We start from the raw sequence: 20,347 nt of genomic DNA, 5'->3' as shown, positions 1-20,347 counted from the left end.
GCAACCTCAACATTCTCGTCCTCCTCGACCTCAGCGCTGCCTTTGACACCATCGATCACACCATCCTCCTCACCCGACTTGAATCCACCTTTAACGTTACCGGCACTGCCCTCTCTTGGATTAAATCATACCTCTCTGACAGATGCCAGTTCATCTCCATCAATAACTGCAAATCCCCCACTGCTCCCCTCCCCCAAGGTGTCCCCCAAGGTTCAGTTCTTGGCCCCCTCCTCTTCATCCTTTACCTGTCCCCGCTCGGTCACTTAATCCGCCGTCATGGTCTCCAATTCCACTGCTTCGCCGATGACATCCAGCTTTTCATCTCCACCAAGTCCGTCTCCACCGACACCCACTCTATCCTGACAAACTGCATCACTGAAATAAAATCCTGGCTTCAAATCAACTTCCTCAAGCTTAACTGTGATAAATCTGAAATAATCATCATTGGCCCAAAAACGCTCACAAAATCCACCCATAACTTTGCCCTCAACATCGACGGTATCCCAGTATCCACCTCCCCTCACATCCGGAATCTTGGCGTCATCTTTGACCAAACCCTTTCCTTCGACAAATACACTAAACAGATCACAAAGTCAGCCTTCTTTCACCTGAAAAACATTGCCCGTCTCCGCTCATCCCTCTCCTCCACGGCTGCAGAAACCCTCATCCACGCCTTCATCACCTCCCGTCTGGACTACTGCAATAGCCTCCTCTATGGTTCACCCTCAAAAATCACCAATAAACTCCAATACATTCAGAACTCCGCTGCCCGTCTACTCACTCATTCCCGGACCCGTGACCACATCACCCCCGTCCTTTACAAGCTTCACTGGCTCCCCATCCCCCAGAGAATCCAGTACAAAATCCTCCTCTTGACATACAAAGCCCTCCATAACCTGGCCCCATCCTACCTGGCTGACCTCCTCTCCAGACACACTCCCACCCGCAACCTCCGCTCTGCTGGTACCAACCTCCTGACCCCCTCCATCCGGACCAAATTCAGATCCTGGGGGGACAGGGCCTTCTCCATCGCTGCTCCCACCCTCTGGAACTCACTACCTCACACCATCAGAGACTCCTCCTCACTCACCACATTCAAAACATCACTAAAGACCCACCTGTTCAACGCTGCATTCAACATTCAACCCACAGCATTTAACCCCTGACTATCTCTTCTCCTTCTCCCTCCTTTTGCTTTAAATATTTCCCTATTGATTCTTGTCTTGTCTTTTTGATTCTTGTCTTATATATATGCCGTATATCGCTGCTGTTTGTTTTCTTGATTCTTGTCTTTTTGCAATTGTTGTTTTCATGTTTTGTTATGCTTTATGTTTTCCACTCTGTCAAAGCGCCTTTGGGCTTCTGGAAAAGCGCTATACAAAATAAATGAATTATTATTATTATTAGTTATGCTGCGGACAGACAGACAGACACACACACACACACACACACACACACACACACACACACACACACACACACACACACACACGCACAGACGCACACACACACACACACACACACACACACACACACACACAGACACACACACACACACACACAGACACACACACACACACACACACACACACAGACACACACACACACACACACACACACACAGACGCACACACACACACACACACACACACACACACACACAGACACACACACACACACACACACAGACGCACACACATGACGAATATAGTGGTCACTTGATACCTCGTGAACCAATTACGGCAATGTGTATGACACTGTGTGTGCCGTCATTACGTCGACGTCACGTCGTCACTCTTCTGTAGAGTAGAGTAGATCCATTGACATTCCATTGGACCAACAGGCCACAGCTACCGTACTTGTTCAATCAGGATGAAACAAACACTGATTAAACGTTTTTATACAAAGCCAAACTAAGTTATTCCCATTTACAAAGACAACAGCTTAGCTTAGGCCTTTGGTGAAGGTGTTCGAAAAATTATAGAAAGCGAACTACCTGGTCAGTTTGTTACCTGCACCACCAAAGGTGGACGGAGGTTGTGTTTTCACCATTGTTACTCTGCGCGCAAAACCAAAAGCGGGATAAACCAATTGCTTCGCTCTGTCTGTCTGTCAATCTACAAAAGTGAGCCTGTCTGTCTGTCAATCTACAAAAGTGAGCCTGTCTGTCAATCTACCAAAGTGAGCCTGTCTGTCTGTCAATCTACCAAAGTGAGCCTATCTGTCTGTCAATCTACCAAAGTGAGCCTGTCTGTCTGTCAATCTACCAAAGTGAGCCTGTCTGTCAATCTACAAAAGTGAGCCTGTCTGTCTGTCAATCTACAAAAGTGAGCCTGTCTGTCTGTCAATCTACAAAAGTGAGCCTGTCTGTCTGTCAATCTACCAAAGTGAGCCTGTCTGTCAATCTACAAAAGTGAGCCTGTCTGTCAATCTACCAAAGTGAGCCTGTCTGTCTGTCAATCTACAAAAGTGAGCCTGTCTGTCTGTCAATCTGCAAAAGTGAGCCTGTCTGTCTGTCAATCTACCAAAGTGAGTCTATCTGTCTGTCAATCTACCAAAGTGAGCCTGTCTGTCTGTCAATCTACCAAAGTGAGCCTGTCTGTCAATCTACAAAAGTGAGCCTGTCTGTCTGTCAATCTACAAAAGTGAGCCTGTCTGTCTGTCAATCTACAAAAGTGAGCCTGTCTGTCTGTCAATCTACCAAAGTGAGCCTGTCTGTCAATCTACAAAAGTGAGCCTGTCTGTCAATCTACCAAAGTGCGCCTGTCTGTCTGTCAATCTACAAAAGTGAGCCTGTCTGTCTGTCAATCTACAAAAGTGAGCCTGTCTATCAATCTACAATAGTGAGCCTGTCTGTCTGTCAATCTACAAAAGTGAGCCTGTCTGTCTGTCAATCTACAAAAGTGAGCCTGTCTGTCAATCTACCAAAGTGAGCCTGTCTGTCTGGCAATCTACCAAAGTGAGCCTGTCTGTCTGTCAATCTACCAAAGTGAGCCTGTCTGTCTGTCAATCTACCAAAGTGAGCCTGTCTATCAATCTACAAAAGTGAGCCTGTCTGTCAATCTACCAGAGTGAGCCTGTCTGTCAGTCAATCTACCAAAGTGAGCCTGTCTGTCTGTCAATCTACAAAAGTGAGCCTGTCTGTCAATCTACAAAAGTGAGCCTGTCTGTCTGTCAATATACAAAAGCTGATGATCGAGGAACAACGTGATTTTAATTGAATTGTCGCGGTTACCGGAAGCATGACACAATTACAGTGCAACGGCCGATGACGCAACCGGCGAGCGGTCACTTGTCCGGACTCGCCCGGGCGTGTCCAGACTTGCCTTTCCCGGGCGAACACTTGTCTTGCATACCACGCCCCGTTGAGAGGCGTGGCTTACCTATTTGCATACCACGCCCCGCCTGAGAGGCGTGGCTTTTGTGTGTTGAGTTTTCCCTGATAAATTGCCGCCCGTTCGATGGGCTGATTCAGTGCTTTTGAGTTCTTTCGTGTTGAGCTAAAATAAATAGCTCAGTGAAACTTCATTCCTGTGTCGTCCATTTTGTCCGGCTTTATCGTGCGAGCACAGCTCCCACAATTGGTGACCCCTTTCTAAGAACACGGCGATGGAGTCAGCTGTAGCTTTGAAGCTCCCGGGCTTTTGGGAGTCGCACGCGGCCGTCTGGTTTGCTCAAGCGGATTCTCAAATCGCCCTGCGGAAGATTACGGGAGGACACGACGCGCTACCAACATGTGGTCTCCGCGCTCAACGCCTCCACCGCGGCCCGGGTCCTGAGCTTCCTACAGAACCCGCCGAACGCCGACAAATACGGCGCGCTCAAAGGCCTACTCCTCGGTGCATTTGGACTCACGGAGACCAAACACGCGCGACAACTACTCGACCTCCCGGAGCTGGGCGAGGCCCGTCCATCCAAACGCATGGACCACATGCTTGCTCTTCTCGGTGACCACAGCCCAGACTTCCTCTTCCGCGAGCTGTTCCTCCGGCGGCTACCCAGGCAGGTACGGTTAGCTTTGGCTAACTCGCCCATCACGGACCCTCGCGCCCTGGCCAAGGAGGCCGATAAATTTTTCTCGGCCAGACGACACGTCGGAGCGGCCGCCTGGAACCCTGGGCCGACCGAGGCAATGCCCGCGCCACGACCGGCGCCACCACCGGCCGAGTCAGCGCCACTGGCGGCAGCGGCCGCCGCGACGCCCTGTCGACCGAACCCGACGCGACCGCCGGAGCCTCCACCAGAGCGGACCATGTGCTATTACCACGCCAGGTTCGGGCAGAAGGCCAGAACGTGCCGCCCACCGTGCACTTTCGGCAGGTCGGGAAACGACCAGGCCGGCGCTCGCTGCCTGCCATGACTGTCGGCCATTCAGGCAGCCTTCTGTTTCTCACGGACCCAGAGTCCGGGCGGCGTTTTTTGTGTGACACCGGCACTCAGGTGAGCGTGATACCCGCCTCGGTGCAGGACAAACAGGCCGCGCTGTGCGGCCCCGCCTTGGTCGACGCAAACGGCTCCTCCATCTGCAACTTCGGTTCGCGCAGCGTCGCATTCTGCTTCGGGGGCCATTGCTTCAGGTGGGACTTCATCACGGCGAACGTGCCCATGGCCTTGCTGGGTGCAGATTTTCTTTGCGCGCATGGGCTTTTGGTCGACATCAAACGGCATCGGCTCATCAACGCGGAGACCTTCAGCTCGCTCGCTTGCTCATTGAGCGGCGCCGCTCCGACCAAGCTAGCATGCGCGCTCACGGCCGCGGACGATTTCACCCGCCTACTCGCCGAGTTTCCCGCCCTCACGCAGCCGACGTTTTCGGCTGTCGCCGTCAAGCACGGCGTCGAACACCACATCCTGACCACAGGTCCACCGGTCTACGCCAGGGCTTGCCACCTCGACCCGGCCAAACTCGCTGTGGCGAAGGCGGAATTAGACGCGCTGGAGCGATTGGGCATTGTGCGGCGCTCGAATAGTGCATGGGCCTCGCCCCTGCGCATCGTGCCCAAACTGGGTGGCGGATGGCGACCATGCGGCGATTACCGCCGCCTCAACGACGCCACCACCCCCGACCGGTACCCGATACCACACATACAGGACTTTTCCGCCCGTTTGGCGGGGTGGGTGATCTTTTCCAAGGTCGACCTCATTCGGGGCTACCACCAGGTACCCGTCCGGCCGGCCGACGTGCCGAAGACGGCGGTAATTACACCTTTTGGCCTCTTCGAGTTCCTTCGCATGCCATTCGGCCTTAAGAACGCGACCCATGCCTTCCAACGGCTCATGCACAGCGTGCTGCGCGACCTCACCTTCCTTTTCATCTACTTGGACGACATTCTCGTCGCCAGCACTTCCCGGGCGGAGCACCTCATCCACCTGCGCACGCTTTTTGAGCGCCTCGGCCAGCACGGCCTTATCATCAACCCGGTGAAATGCCAGTTTGGCGTAACGGCCGTCGACTTCCTCGGGCACCGCATCACGAAGCGCGGGGCCGTCCCGCTGCCTACCAAGGTGGACGCAATCACAATTTTCCCGCACCCCCGCTCCATCAAGGCCCAACAGGAATTTTTGGGGATGGTAAATTTCTACCACCGGCTCATGCCTCGCACCGCCCAACTCATGCGCCCCCTGTACGAAGCCCTCCGGGGCCAAGCCGGCCAAGCGTGACGTCGCCTGGACCACAGAGATGGGCGCGGCGTTCACGGGCGCTAAGCTGGCCCTCGCCAACGCGACCATACTGGCACACCCAGTGCTCGACGCACCCATCGCCCCCACCACGGACGCTTCCGACTACGCGGTGGGCGCCGTGCATGAACAGTGGGTGAACGGGGCTTGGCAACCGCTGGCCTTCTTCAGCCGACAGCTTCGCCCTAACGAGCGCAAGTATAGCGCTTTCGACCGCAAGCTCCTCGGCCTTTACCTGACTGTTCGCCACTTCCGCCATCTTTTGGAGGGCCGCCCGTTCACGGCGTTTGTGGACCACAAACCCCTGGTCTTCGCCATGGCCAAGGTTACGGAGCCGTGGTCGGCCCACCAGCAGCGCCACCTCTCCGCCGTGTCTGAATTTACGACGGACATCCGGCACGTCGCGGGAAAGGACAACGCTGTGGCCGATTGCCTCTTCCGGTCCGGCACGAACGCCGTCCACCTGGGTGTGGATTTCGCCCGCATGGCGGCTGACCAGACCGCCGACCCCACGGTGCAAGCCATCCGGACAGGGGACACAGGCCTGCGGTTCGCCGATGTCCCCTTCGAGGACACAGGCACGGTTCTCCTGTGCGACGTTTCCCTGGGCCAACCTCGCCCCATCGTGGCCACCGGATGGCAGCGGCACATTTTTGACGCCCTCCACGGCCTTTCCCACCCGGGCCGGAAAGCATCACAGAAGCTCGTGGCAGCGAAATTCGTCTGGCACGGGCTCCGTAAAGACGTCCGCGACTGGGCCAATGCCTGTGTCGCCTGCCAGCACGTGAAGATCCACCGGCATACCCAGGCCCCGTTGGCACCATTCGACGTGCCCGCGCGGCACTTCGACCACATCAATGTGGACCTGGTGGGACCCCTTCCCTCCTCGCGGGGCTTCACCCACCTCCTCACGATGGTGGACAGGACCACCAGGTGGCCGGAGACCGTCCCGCTGGCATCAACAACATCCGCCAACGTGGCGCAGGCCTTCATTGGCACTTGGATTGCCCGTTTCGGCGCCCCCTCGGACATCTCCTCCAACAGAGGCCCGCAATTCACCTCCGAGCTTTGGGGCGCGGTCGCCCAGGCCTTGGGGGTCAAGCTTCACCGCACCACGGTCTACCACCCCCAAACCAACGGCTTGTGTGAGCGGTTTTCACCGCTCGATGAAGGCCGCTCTCAGGGCCAGCCTCCAGGACGACGGTTGGGCCGACAGGCTCCCGTGGGTCCTATTGGACCTCCAAACGGCCCCTAAAGAGGACCTCCAGGCTTCCACCGCCGCAATGGTCTTCGGCCAGCCACTGCGCGTGCCGGGCAAATTCATCCCTGACGCCACCGGCCCCTGGTCCGCGGCTCGCCAACACTCGGTCCTCCAGGAGGCCGCCAGGATATTTGCCCCCGTGCCCACGTCCCATCACGGCTGCCCCCATCCCCACGTCCCCCCAGCACTTCGCACTGCGGAGTACGTTTTTATGCGGCACGACGCACACCGCGGACCGCCCCGGCCGCCGTACGATGGACCTTTCTGGGTCCTGAAGAGGGACGACAAGTCGTTCATCATCGACATCGGCGGCAAGCCGGACCGCATCTCCATGGACCGCCTCAAGCCGGCCCATTTGGACCTCGACCAACCTCCACGGTTGGCCCTTCCTCCACGATGGGGCCGTCCCCCATCAACCAAGCCCCCCCACCCCCGACCATCCACCGCCACGCCACCTACCACCCCCACACGAATCGCCAGAGGTCGTTTCGGCAGGGTCATCAAGACCCCCCTCAAACTGACTCTCCCGGTGCATGTTAATTCTGGTGGGGCGCATGTATCGGTTACCGGAAGCATGACACAATTACCGTGCACCGGCAGATGACGCAACCGGTGAGCGGTCACTTGTCCAGACTCGCCCGGGCGTGTCCAGACTTGCCTTTCCCGGGCGAACACTTGTCATGCATACCACGCCCCGTTGAGAGGCGTGGCTTACCTATTTGCATACCACGCCCCGCCTGAGAGGCATGGCTTTTGTGTGTTGAGTTTTCCCTGATAAATTGCCGCCCGTTCGATGGGCTGATTCAGTGCTTTTGAGTTCTTTCGTGTTGAGCTAAAATAAATAGCTCAGTGAAACTTCGTTCCTGTTGTACCGGCTACCGCTGGGTTTACACAATCGCCTTGCACCTACCAAGGACGCGGAGCGATCACCATGCCGGGCTCGTCCAGGACGCCCGGGCAGGCCCGCTCTCGACTTGCCAGGCCGCGTCCGGGACGCCCGGGCATGCCCGGGCATGCCCGCCCTCGACTTCCCAGGCCGCGTCCAGGACGCCCGGCCACGCCCCCTCTTGCCTTTCCCGGGCAAACGCTCCGGGATAATGTGTATATATATTGCTGCCCGATAAACGGGCTTTTCAGAGTACCCGAGTTGTTTTGTTTCAATAAAGAAACTCGGACGAATTCCAGCTTTTTGTCGCGTCCATTCTTCCGATTACGTGGGAGCACAGCTCCTACATTGGTGACCTACCGACATGGACACGCAGTTGCCCTCAAACTGCCTACCTTCTGGGAGGCTCACGCGGCGGTTTGGTTCGCCCAGGCAGACTCCCTGTTCGCCCTGCGAGGCATCATGGCCGACGACACCCGCTTCCACCATGTGGTAGCAGCGCTCGGCTCAGCCACGGCGGCCCGTGCCCTGAGCCTCCTCGAGAGCCCGCCAGCCGCTGACAAATACGGCGCGATTAAAAAGCTCCTCCTCGACGCTTTCGCCCTCTCATCGGTGGAACGCGCACGGCGCCTGCTCGACCTGCCCGAGCTCGGCGACACGCCCCCGTCCGAGCGAATGGACTACATGCTTTCGCTGCTCGGCGAGCACTCTCCGGCATTCCTGTTCCGGGAGCTGTTCCTCCGTCAGCTGCCTAGCCCGGTACGCCTCGCCCTGGCGAGCACGATGATCACGGATCCCCGTGCCCTCGCCAGGGAAGCCGACAACATCTCCGCGTCAGGCCAACACATTGCAGCAGCGACCTGGGACCCACCGCCGTCCAACGCAATGCTCATGGCGCCCGAGCACCCGGCACGGTCGACGACCGAACTGCCGACGCAATTGGCGGCCGCTACGCCGAGCCGACCACCTCCAGCACGACGACCGGGGCCTCCACCTGACCAAGCGTGGTGTTACTATCATGCCAGGTTCGGACAGAAGGCCCGGACATGCCGACCCCCGTGCACCTTCGGCAGGCCGGGAAACGGCCGGGCCGGTGTTCATTACCAGCCATGAGCGCCGGCCACACGGGCAACTTACTTTTCATCACGGACAAAGCGTCCGGACGGCTCTTCCTGTGCGACACCGGCGCCCAACTGAGCATCATACCCGCCTCCGATCAGGACAGGCAGTCCGCGGTTTGCGGCCCCTCCTTGGTTGCGGCCAACGGATCGGCCATCCGCACCTTCGCCAACGTCACCCTCTGTTTCGGCGGCCAACGCTTTAATTAGACTTTTGTAACCGCAAGCATGCCCATGGCTCTGCTAGGCGCCGACTTCCTCTGCGCACACGGACTGCTGGTGGACGTCCAACGGTGTCGCCTCATCAACGCCGAGACCTTCAGCTCCCTGGTATGCACATTGAGCAGCTCCGCTCCGACCGAGCTGGCATGCGCCCTCCCGGCGGCGAACGAGTTTGCTCGCCTGCTCACGGAGTTCCCGGCTCTCACGCGGCCGACGCTTTCGGCCGTCACAGTACGACATGGGATCGAGCACCACATACCAACCACGGGCCCGCCGGTCAACGCCAGAGCCCGCCGCCTCGACCCAGCCAAGCTCGCCGTGGCCAAAGCCGAGTTCGACGCTTTGGAGCACCTCGGCATCGTGCAGCACACCGATAGCGCGTGGGCTTCACCACTACACATCGTCCCAAAACCAGGGGGCGGCTGGCGCCCATGTGGCGACTACCGCCGCCTTAACGACACTACCACACCCGACAGGTATCCGATCCCGCACATCCAAGACTTCTCCGCCCGTCTGGCAGGACGGGTCATTTTTTCAAAAATCGATCTCATACGGGGATATCACCAGGTACCTGTCAGGGCAGCCGACGTCCCTAAAACGGCCGTCATCACGCCGTTCGGCTTGTTCGAATTCCTGCGGATGCCGTTTGGCCTCAAGAACGCGGCTCAGGTGTTCCAGCGCTTGATGGACGGCGTGCTGCGTGACCTGCCGTTCCTCTTCGTTTACCTGGACGACATCCTCGTCGCCAGCACGTCCCGGGCCGAGCACCTCCTCCACCTCCGAACACTGTTCGGGCGCCTCAGCGAGCACGGCCTCATCGTCAACCAGGCCAAATGCCACTTCGGCACGACGGCCGTTGATTTTTTGGGCCACCACATCACCAAGAACGGGGCCGTGCCGCTGCCAACCAAGGTCGAGGCCATCACCACGTTTCCGCGTCCCCGCTCCATAAAGGCCCTGCAGGAATTCCTGGGAATGGTGAATTTCTATCACCGCTTCGTGCCCCGCACTGCTCAACTCATGCGGCCCCTCTACGAAGCCCTCCGGGGCAAGCCGGCCAAGCACGACATCGTCTGGTCTGCAGCAATGGACGCGGCCTTCAAAAGCTCAAAGCGGGCCCTCGCCGATGCAACACTGCTCACTCACCCGGTGCTCAACGCTCCCATCGCCCTCACCACGGATGCCTCTGACTACGCGGTGGGCGCCGTACATGAGCAATGGGTGAACGGGGTTTGGCAGCCACTCGCTTTTTTCAGCCGGCAGCTCCGGCCGAACGAGCTCAAATATAGCACGTTTGACCGTGAGCTCCTCGGTCTACACCTGGCCATTCGCCATTTCCGCCACCTCCTGGAGGCCCGACCCTTCACGGCGTTCGTCGACCACAAGCCGTTGGTTTACGCAATGGCCAAGGTCACGGAGCCGTGGTCGGCCCGCCAACAGCGCCACCTCTCCGCCGTGTCGGAGTTTACCACGGACATCCGGCACGTCGCCGGCAAAGACAACGCCGTGGCCGACTGTCTTTCTCGGGCCAGCGCGAACGCGGTCCACCTCGGCGTGGACTTCGTGCTTATGGCGGCGGACCAAACCACCGACACCACGGTGCAAGCCCTCCGGGCGGCGGACATGGGCCTCCGCCTGGCCGACATCCCCTTCGCGGACACTGTCCTGCTCTGCGACGTCTCCCAAGGCCAGCCTCGCCCCATCGTGCCCGTTACCTGGCAACGCCACATCTTCGCCTCCCTCCACGGCCTTTCCCACCCGGGCCGGAAAGCTTCCCAGAAGCTGGTGTCGGCGCGATTCGTCTGGCCCGGCCTTCGACGGGATGTCCGCGATTGGACCAGCACCTGCACAGCCTGCCAACAGGCCAAGGTCCACCGACACACCCAGGCCCCGCTGGCACCTTTCACCATGCCCGAACGACGTTTTGACCACGTCAACGTGGACCTGGTGGGCCCCCTCCCCCCATCACGGGGGTTCACACACCTGCTCACCATGGTGGACAGGATCACCAGGTGGCCGGAGGCCGTTCCCCTCGTCTCCACTACCACCACCGACGTGGCGCAGGCTTTCATCGCCACCTGGGTCGCCCGCTTCGGCGCACCGGCGGACATCTCGTCGGACCGCGGACCGCAGTTCACCTCCGAGCTGTGGGGCGCGGTCTCCCGCAACCTGGGGGTCAAGCTCCACCGTACTACGGCCTACCACCCCCAAGCCAACAGGTTGTGCGAGCGATTCCACCGCTCCATGAAGGCCGCGCTCATGGCCGGCCTTCAGGACGGCGGTTGGGCCGAGCGGCTGCCATGGGTCCTTTTGGGCCTCCGCACGGCCCCCAAGGAGGACCTCTGGGCATCCACCACCGAGCTTGTCTACGGCCAGGCGCTACGCGTCCCGGGCGAATTCGTGCCCGACGCTACCAGTCCCTGGTCCGCAGCTCACCAGCGCTCGGACCTCCAGGAGGCCGCCCGACGGTTTGCCCCCGTGCCAACGTCCCACCACGGTGACCCCCAGTCCTACGTCCCCCCAGCGCTTCGCACAGCGGAGTACGTTTTTGTGTGTCATGACGCACATCGGGGGCCACTCCGGCCGCCGTACGACGGGCCCTTCCGGGTCCTGCGACGGGACGACAAGTTGTTCGTCATCGACATCGGCGGCAGGTCGGACCGGATTGCGGTGGACCGCCTCAAGCCGGCGCACGTGGACATCGACCAACCGCCACGGTTGGCCCTGCCGCCGCGGCGAGGCCGCCCCCTGTCCACGGTGCCCCCCAATCGACCGCCCACCACCACACCGCACCCCCCCCCCACGACCCCCCAGGGGTCACTTCGGTCGGGTCATCAGGACCCCCCTTAAATTGACCCTGCCGGTGCAAGTCGATTCTGGGGGGACGTGTGTAGCGGCTACCGCTGGGTTTACACAATCGCCTTGCACCTACCAAGGACGCGGAGCGATCACCATGCCGGGCTCGTCAAGGACGTCCGGGCAGGCCCGCTCTCAACTTGCCAGGCCTCGTCCGGGACGCCCGGGCATGCCCGGGCATGCCTGGCCATGCCCGCTCTCGACTTGCCAGGCCGCGTCCGGGACGCCCGCCCTCGACTTGCCAGGAGGATCTGTCCGGGACGCCCGCCCTCGACTTGCCCGCCCTCGACGGGCATGCCCGCCCTCGACTTGCCAGGCCGCGTCCAGGACGCCCGGCCACGCCCCCTCTCGCCTTTCCCGGGCAAACGCTCCGGGATAATGAGTATATATATTGCTGCCCGATAAACGGGCTTTTCAGAGTACCCGAGTTGTTTTGTTTCAATAAAGAAACTCGGACGAATTCCAGCTTTTTGTCGCGTCCATTCTTCCGATTACGTGGGAGAACAGCTCCTACACTGTGTCTATTTTGTCTGGCTTTATCGTGCGAGCACAGCTCCCACAGAATGTTTTATTTTGAACACGAATTGGAAAACAAACACAAAGTTTAACAGGTACTTTGGCTCTGAATTTGTCCCGCTCGCACATGCGCAGAGAGTAGCGAGATACTTCATAGTGTGTTTGGCAGTGAAACAAAATTTAAAATCATTCCTGACAGGAAACCTAGTATTTTAAAGACATAAAGGACACAAACACCAAGCACGAATAACTAATGTGTAACGTTGTGGAGCTATGCTCACACGATAAAGCCGGACAAAATGGACGACACCAGGAACGAAGTTTCACTGAGCTATTTATTCTAGCTCAACTCGAAAGAACTCAAAAGCACTGAATAGCCCGTTAATACGGGCGGCAATTTATATCAAAAGTTCACCACACAAAAGCCACGCCTCTCAGGCGGGGCGTGGTATGCAAATAAGTCAGCCACGCTTCTCAACGGGGCGTGGTATGCAAATCGAGAGTCCGCCCGGGCAAGGCAAGTCCGGACACGTCCGGGCGAGTCCGGGCAAGTAACCGCCCGCCGGTTACGTCATCGGCCGGTGCAAGGTGATTGTGTCATGCTTCCGGTAACCGCTACATGCGCCCCCCCAGAATTAACTTGCACCGGGAGAGCCAGTTTGAGGGGGGTCTTGATGACCCGGCCGAAACGACCCCTGGCGATTCGTGTGGGGGTGGTAGGCGGCGTGGCAGTGGATGGTCGGGCGGGGGGCTTGGTTGACGGGGGACGGCCCCGTCGTGGAGGAAGGGCCAACCTTGGAGGATGGTTGAGGTCCAAATGGGCCAGCTTGAGGCGGTCCACGGAGATGCAGTCCGGTTTGCCGCCGATGTCAATGATGAACGACTTGTCGTCCCTCTTCAGGACCCGGAAAGGTCCATCGTACGGCAGCCGGAGCGGTCCCCGGTGTGCGTCGTTCCGGATAAAAACGGACTCCGCAGTGCGAAGTGCTGGGGGGACGTGGGGTTGGCGGCAGCCGTGGTGGGACGTGGGCACGGGGGCAAATCTCCTGGCGGCCTCCTGGAGGACCGAGCGTTGGCGAGCCGCGGACCAGGGGCCAGTGGCGTCAGGGATGAACTCGCCCGGCACGCGCAGTGGCTGGCCGTAGACCAGCTCGGCGGTGGAAGCCTGGAGGTCCTCTTTTGGGGCCGTTCGGAGGCCCAATAGGACCCACGGGAGCCTGTCGGCCCAACCGTCGTCCTGGAGGCTGGCCCTGAGAGCGGCCTTCATCGAGTGGTGGAACCGCCTGCACAAGCCGTTGGCTTGGGGGTGGTAGGCCGTGGCGCGTTGTAGCTTGACCCCCAAGGCCTGGGCGACCGCGCCTCAAAGCTCGGAGGTGAATTGCGGGCCTCTGTCGGAGGAGACGTCCGAGGGGGTGCCGAAATGGGCAATCCAGGTGCCAATGAAGGCATGCACCACGTCGGCGGATGTTGTTGATGCCAAAGGGATGGCCTCCGGCCACCTGGTGGTCCTGTCCACCATCGTGAGGAAGTGGGTGAAGCCCTGCGAGGAGGGAAGGGGTCCCACCAGGTCCACATTGACGTGGTCGAAGCGCCGCGCGGGCACGTCGAATGGTGCCAACGGGGCCTGGGTGTGCCGGTGTTCGCGCGCTGGCAGGCGACACAGGCGTTGGCCCAGTCGCGGACGTCCTTACGGAGCCCGTGCCAGACGAACTTTGCTGCCACGAGCTTCTGCGACGCTTTCCGGCCCGGGTGGGAAAGGCAGTGGAGGGCGTCAAAAATGTGCCGCTGCCATCCAGTGGGCACGATGGGGCGAGGTTGGCCCAGGGAAACGTCGCACAGGAGAGAATGTTGTCCAAGTAGACGAAAAGGAAGGTGAGGTCACGCAGCACGCTGTGCATCAGCCGCTGGAAGGCCTGGGCCGCGTTCTTAAGGCCGAACGGCATGCGAAGGAACTTGAAGAGGCCAAAAGGTGTAATTACCGCCGTCTTCGGCACGTCGGCCGGCCGGACAGGTACCTGGTGGGAGCCCCAAATGAGGTCGACCTTGGAAAAGATCACCCGCCCCGCCAAACGGGCGGAAAAGTCCTGTATGTGTGGTATCGGGTACCGGTCGGGGGTGGTGTCGTCATTGAGGCGGAGGTAATCGCCGCATGGTCGCCATCCGCCACCCGGTTTGGGCACGATGTGCAGGGGCGAGGCCCATGCGCTATTCGAGCGCCGCACAATGCCCAATCGCTCCAGCGCGTCAAATTCCGCCTTCGCCACGGCGAGTTTGGTCGGGTCGAGGTGACGAGTCCTGGCGTAGACTGGTGGACCTGTGGTCGGGATGAGGTGTTCGACGCCGTGTTTGACGACTATGGCCGAAAACGTCGGCTGCGTGAGGGCGGGAAACTCGGTGAGCAGGCAGGTGAAATCATCCGTGGCCGGTAGCGTGCAGGCTAGCTTGGTTGGTGCGGAGCCGCTCAATGAGCAAGCGAGCGAGCTCAAGGTCTCCGTGTTGATTAGCCGACGCCGTTTGACGTCCACCAAAAGCCCATGCGTGCACAGAAAATCTGCACCCAGCAAGGCCATGGGCACGTTCGCTGTGATGAAGTCCCACCTGAAGCGCTGGCCCCCGAAGCAGAGTGCGACGCTGCGCGAACCGAAGGTGCGGATGGAGGAGCCGTTTGCGGAGACCAAGGCGGGGCCGCAAAGCGCGGCCTGTTTGTCCTGCACCGAGGCGGGTATCACGCTCAGCTGAGCGCCGGTGTCACACAAAAAACGCCGCCCGGACGCTGTGTCCATGATAAATAGAAGGCTGCCTGAATGGCCGACGCTCATGGCAGGCAGCGAGCGCCAGCCTGGTCGTTTCCCGACCTGCCGAAAGTGCATGGTGGGCGGCACGTTCTGGCCTTCTGCACGAACCTGGCGTGGTAGTAGCACATGGTCCGCTCTGGTGGAGGCTCCGGCGGTCGCGTCGGGTTCGGTCGACAGGGCGTCGCGGCGGCCGCTGCCGCCAGTGGCGCTGACTCGGCCGGTGGTGGCGCCGGTCGTGGCGCGGGCATTGCCTCGGTCGGCCCAGGGTTCCAGGCGGCCGCTCCGACGTGCCGCCTGGCTGAGAAAAATTTATCGGCCTCCTTGGCCAGGGCGCGAGGGTCCGTGATGGGCGAGTTAGCCAAAGCTAACCATACCTGCCCGGGTAGCTGCCGGAAGAATAGCTCACGGAAGAGGAAATCCGGGCTGTGGTTGCCTAGTAGAGCCAGCATGTGGTCCATGCGCTCGGATGGACGGGCCTCACCCAGCTCCGGGAGGTCGAGCAGTTGTCGCGCGCGTTCGGTCTCCGTGAGTCCAAACACACCGAGGAGTAGGCCTTTGAGCGCGCTGTATTTGTCGGCGTTCGGCGGGTTCTGTTGGAAGCTCAGGACCCGGGCAGCAGTGGAGGCGTTGAGCGCGGAGACCACATGGTGGTAGCGCGACGTGTCCTCCATGATGTTCCGCAGGGCGAAGAGAGAATCTGCCTGGGCGAACCAGACGGCTGCGTGTGATTCCCAGAAGCCAGGGAGCTTCAAAGCTACACATGACTCCAACGCCGTGTTCTCGAAAAGGGGTCACCAATTGTTGGGCTTTGCTGGCACGATAAAGCCGGACAAAATGGACGACACCAGGAACGAAGTTTCACTGAGCTATTTATTCTCGCTCAACTCGAAAGAACTCAAAAGCACTGAATAGCCCGTTAACACGGGCGGCAATTTATATCAAAAGTTCACCACACAAAAGCCACGCCTCTCAGGCGGGGCGTGGTATGCAAATAAGTCAGCCACGCCTCTCAACGGGCGTGGTATGCAAATCGAGAGTCCGCCCGGGCAAGGCAAGTCCGGACACGTCCGGGCGAGTCCGGGCAAGTAAACGCCCGCCGGTTACGTCATCGGCAAGGTGATTGTGTCATGCTTCCGGTAACCGCTACAACGTGTTATATAAGGTGGTGTAAAAGACACTGCGTCAATGGCGGTAAAGTTCGGATTCTTTTTGTACAGTACTTTAAATCTTTTTATTTCATTCAAATTGAATTATATACATTACTTGATCTCTGTGGAACACAAATGTTTTTTTGGCACTGTAAAAACTCTTTAGTTTATCAGTACATACTTAAACAAAATATAGGCTGCCGGCATATTACATCATCTCGACCAATCAAATTCGCTGCTCACAGACGCCTGGGGTAATATGTCCTATGAACTCTCATGCTTGTTTGTCTGTTTCTGTAGGATATCTCAAAAAGTTACCGATGGGTTCAGACAACTTGGAGGACAGGATCGATGTGTAACAAGAATGAAATTATTTGATTCTCGTTCAAGTCCGAATCCAGATCTGGCCTATCAGTGGGATACAAAAGGTAAACTGTTCAGCCTGGTGGAGGTGTGCTCTCTACCGAGTGCCGCTCTAGTTACCCTCGCCAGAGGAGAGGGTATTGCATTTGAGTCCATTTGTTTGTCTGTCTGTCTGTTTGTCCGCACAGAATAAATATGATTTTCTCTGCAACCGTTGGTCCGATTGACAGGAAACTTTCACCAAAGGTGCAACTCCACCTGTATAATTTTTAATGATAATTATGATGTCATAGGTCACGTGGTTCGGCCGCCATCTTGGAAAAACCGAAAACATTTGCACCTCTATATCTCTGAAAGCGCTGCATAGAAAAAATTGAGACAAGCCTCATTGTAAAGAACTCTCCATGTGGAATAACATCTGTTAATGATGATGTCATAGATGCCTCCATTATGACGTCATAATTTGACAAGTAGAAAACTTCATCGATCAAGATGTTGTAGAATGCTGTTGCTGTTGTAGCAACAGCTTCATGCTGTTGTAGAACCCCCAAGAAGACCGGACCACTTGTTTCTACCTCTAGCCCTGGCAGGAATTTGTAGTTTGCTCAGAGTTTTTTTTTTTTTTTTTTTGTATACTGAATCGAGGCTCGTGAAAGAGCTCTTCACGAAAGATACCATAGAATCTTTAATGTCCACTCATGATAAATGTTGGCAGATGGGTCTTCCTTCCGGCTTAACCACCATCCGAGGAATAGCACACATATTCATATTCATGCCTCATGCTGTGTGTGTGTGAAGGACCAGGACGACACATTATTGGTGTGTCAGGATTCGAACCCAGGCTAGACAGCTCAGAGGCAAATGCCCATAGCTCGAAGTTATTTTGACAGCACATTGACCACATGTGCTTGTTATTCAATATGATATATTGAATAAATTGTTTTTTTTTTGCCTATTTCTTCTCAAAACCAACCGCATCCTACTATATTAAATGAAGCAATTCTTTGCATATTATGTATGTGCATACATCTGAAAATGAGGGCTTGGCTGATCTCCACAAAATTTTGCATACACATTGGTAGTACCCAGCATCAGGCCATGACACACAGCCACGCCCCTCACCTCCCTTCCCCCCAATGCCCCACCCATGTGAGGGGAGACGTAGATAACTTACGATTTTTCACTGTACACGTGCCACAGTGAAATTTGTTTACCGACCTCTGCTGCAGACAGGGGGGGTTATTAGCTATGAGACAATATATTTATTTACCCCACTTCACTCACTCTACTGCCCCCTCTAATCTTCTCCCAAAGGGGACAGGTGTTTCTTGTGACCCAAATCTCTAAATAAACAAAACCATCGAAAGGATTCTGAATGCTGAATCTCACAGCGACTCCACCCCGAGGGCATGAGACAGGATAAATAATTTGTCCAAGTACTGCTAAACTGAAGGGTTTTGAAAGTGTTAAAAAGCGATTTGTGTTCTATGGAGTTCAAGTATATAATTCAATTAAAATAAAATAAAGATTTAAAAGGTTGCAGAAAAAAAAAGGTCAACCACCATTGATGTGCCGTCTTTTACACCACCTCATTGCATCACGTTAGTTCATCGTATAAAGTTTGTAGTTTGTGTCCTTTATGATGATGCTAAAAACAGTAAGTTTCCTGTTTTAAATGATTTTCAATTTTGTTTGACGGTCAGACAGACAGACAGACAGACAGTCGAAGATTGCATCACTCCTCTGTGCACATGCACGATCGGGATGAGATTCTGTACAATTGGCCAATTTCAGAGCCAAAGTACTCTAACTGCAGGTTCGTGTTCGAAATATAACATTCAATTAAAATAAGGTTGTTCCTCCATTATAGACTGACGTCTGTAGACAGATAGATATACAAAGTGAACCAATCGCTGAACCATGATTTTTGCTTGGCACAGTGTGGGGAAGCAACCTTTACTCTCAACGACATCAGAACATCACGAAACAAGGTAGACAAGACCAATAAAGTAACTTTGAACCAGCAATAAATAAATATTGACTGGAAGCACAAAAATAATAAATAAATAAATATTGCCTGGAAGCACAAAAATAATAAATAAATAAATAAATATTGCCTGGAAGCACAAAAATAATAACTAAATAAATAAATATTGCCTGGAAGCACAAAAATAATAAATAAATAAATAAATATTGACTGGAAGTACAAAAATGATAAATAAATAAATATTGCCTGGAAGCACAAAAATAATAAATAAATAAATAAATGTTGCCTGGAAGCACAAAAATAATAAATAAATAAATAAATATTGCCTGGAAGCACAAAAATAATAAATAAATAAATAAATATTGACTGGAAGTACAAAAATGATAAATAAATAAATAAAGATGCGTCGTCTCACCTTCCCAACATGGCTCTCACCAGACTCGGCCAGGATTTTATCCCACGGAAAGGCACCATTTATATTCGGAAGGGTCGTGTTACGCAATGACACACACACTGCTGATGGAAAAGTACAGGCGACGAGCTCCTATAGTCGATCCATTTACTTATTGACAACCTGCCCATGGCTTAGAAAAAGAAAACTAAAACTCGTTCCAAAGTGCATCAACGGCAGGTACATTTTAGGTGCACAACGTACCTACATGAGGTGTACTGTAGTCTCACTAAAGTCTCATTTGGCAGGTAGCGCAATGACCCAGGTACCCACGGAAATGTATACACGTGCAGTGGACATTGTTGTTAAACTTGGTGGGCAATGGCTGGAACTGGCACAGGACAGTTGTTGTTGCTGTTTCATACGCAGCCGAAATGGTCTACTAAGCATCAACTGGTCTCGGATTTGAGGTCGCTGCGTCTGTATCCATCTCACCATTCCCATTTTATTTCGTTCACACTTCGCTCGTCCTCCTTTTTGATCGCACAGGTTTCACTGCCATACAACATCGCGCTTCGAACGCGAGCTTCACAAGGTTTTCCATTTGGTGGATCACCCTTGATGTCAATAGGGGTAACAACCCCCAAAACTTCCTCCAACCACTTCTAATCTTACTATCATTCACCAAATGTCCGTCCGTCCCCAGGTACCGCAAAAGTGGCTGAACCGATCGCAACGACATTTTGGGTGGGTAATCCTGGGAGCTCCTGGAGTAAAATAGGCTATATTGTTTTTCCAATTTCAGCTTTGGCCTCCAGCATTTTCAGGTTTGGACTCCCGCATAACGTTATTTTCCTGGGTGCCGCACTAACGGCTGCACCGATCGGACCCGGTGACCTCGGACAAAGACCTTTTATAAGGACATGGGTTGAATCCCTGCTTGAGAGAATACCAACTCCCTCCCCGCCATCACGGCCGTCTCCCCAACTCACAATCCCACGAGATATGCGGAAAGGACGACCCAAAACCAATTATCTTCTTTTTGATTCGTATATAAACATCATTAAAAGTAAATAATGACCTCGGCCAAAGTTCAAATGACATGAATTTAATCTCTACATGAGA

At 56.0% G+C, this 20,347-nt stretch overlaps 1 protein-coding gene across 1 annotated transcript in view; it reads right to left on the bottom strand.

The window, feature by feature from the left end:
* Positions 1 to 19,399, bottom strand: part of LOC137425613 (putative phosphatase IndB) — a 36,298-nt gene extending 16,899 nt beyond the window's left edge. The window contains exon 1 of the mRNA XM_068114211.2: positions 19,247 to 19,399. Within this exon, the coding sequence (XP_067970312.1) occupies positions 19,247 to 19,305 (59 nt within the window). The 5' untranslated portion in view covers positions 19,306 to 19,399. The remainder of the gene's footprint in view (positions 1 to 19,246) is intronic.
* Between the last annotated feature and the right edge of the window lie 948 nt (positions 19,400 to 20,347).

This window comes from Myxine glutinosa, unplaced genomic scaffold (assembly GCF_964187855.1).
Source record: "Myxine glutinosa unplaced genomic scaffold, kmMyxGlut1.1 SCAFFOLD_1013, whole genome shotgun sequence".
Lineage (NCBI taxonomy): Eukaryota > Metazoa > Chordata > Myxini > Myxiniformes > Myxinidae > Myxine > Myxine glutinosa.
The sequence above is the reverse complement of the archived record's forward strand: the minus strand, read 5'-3'. Positions and strand labels throughout refer to the sequence as shown.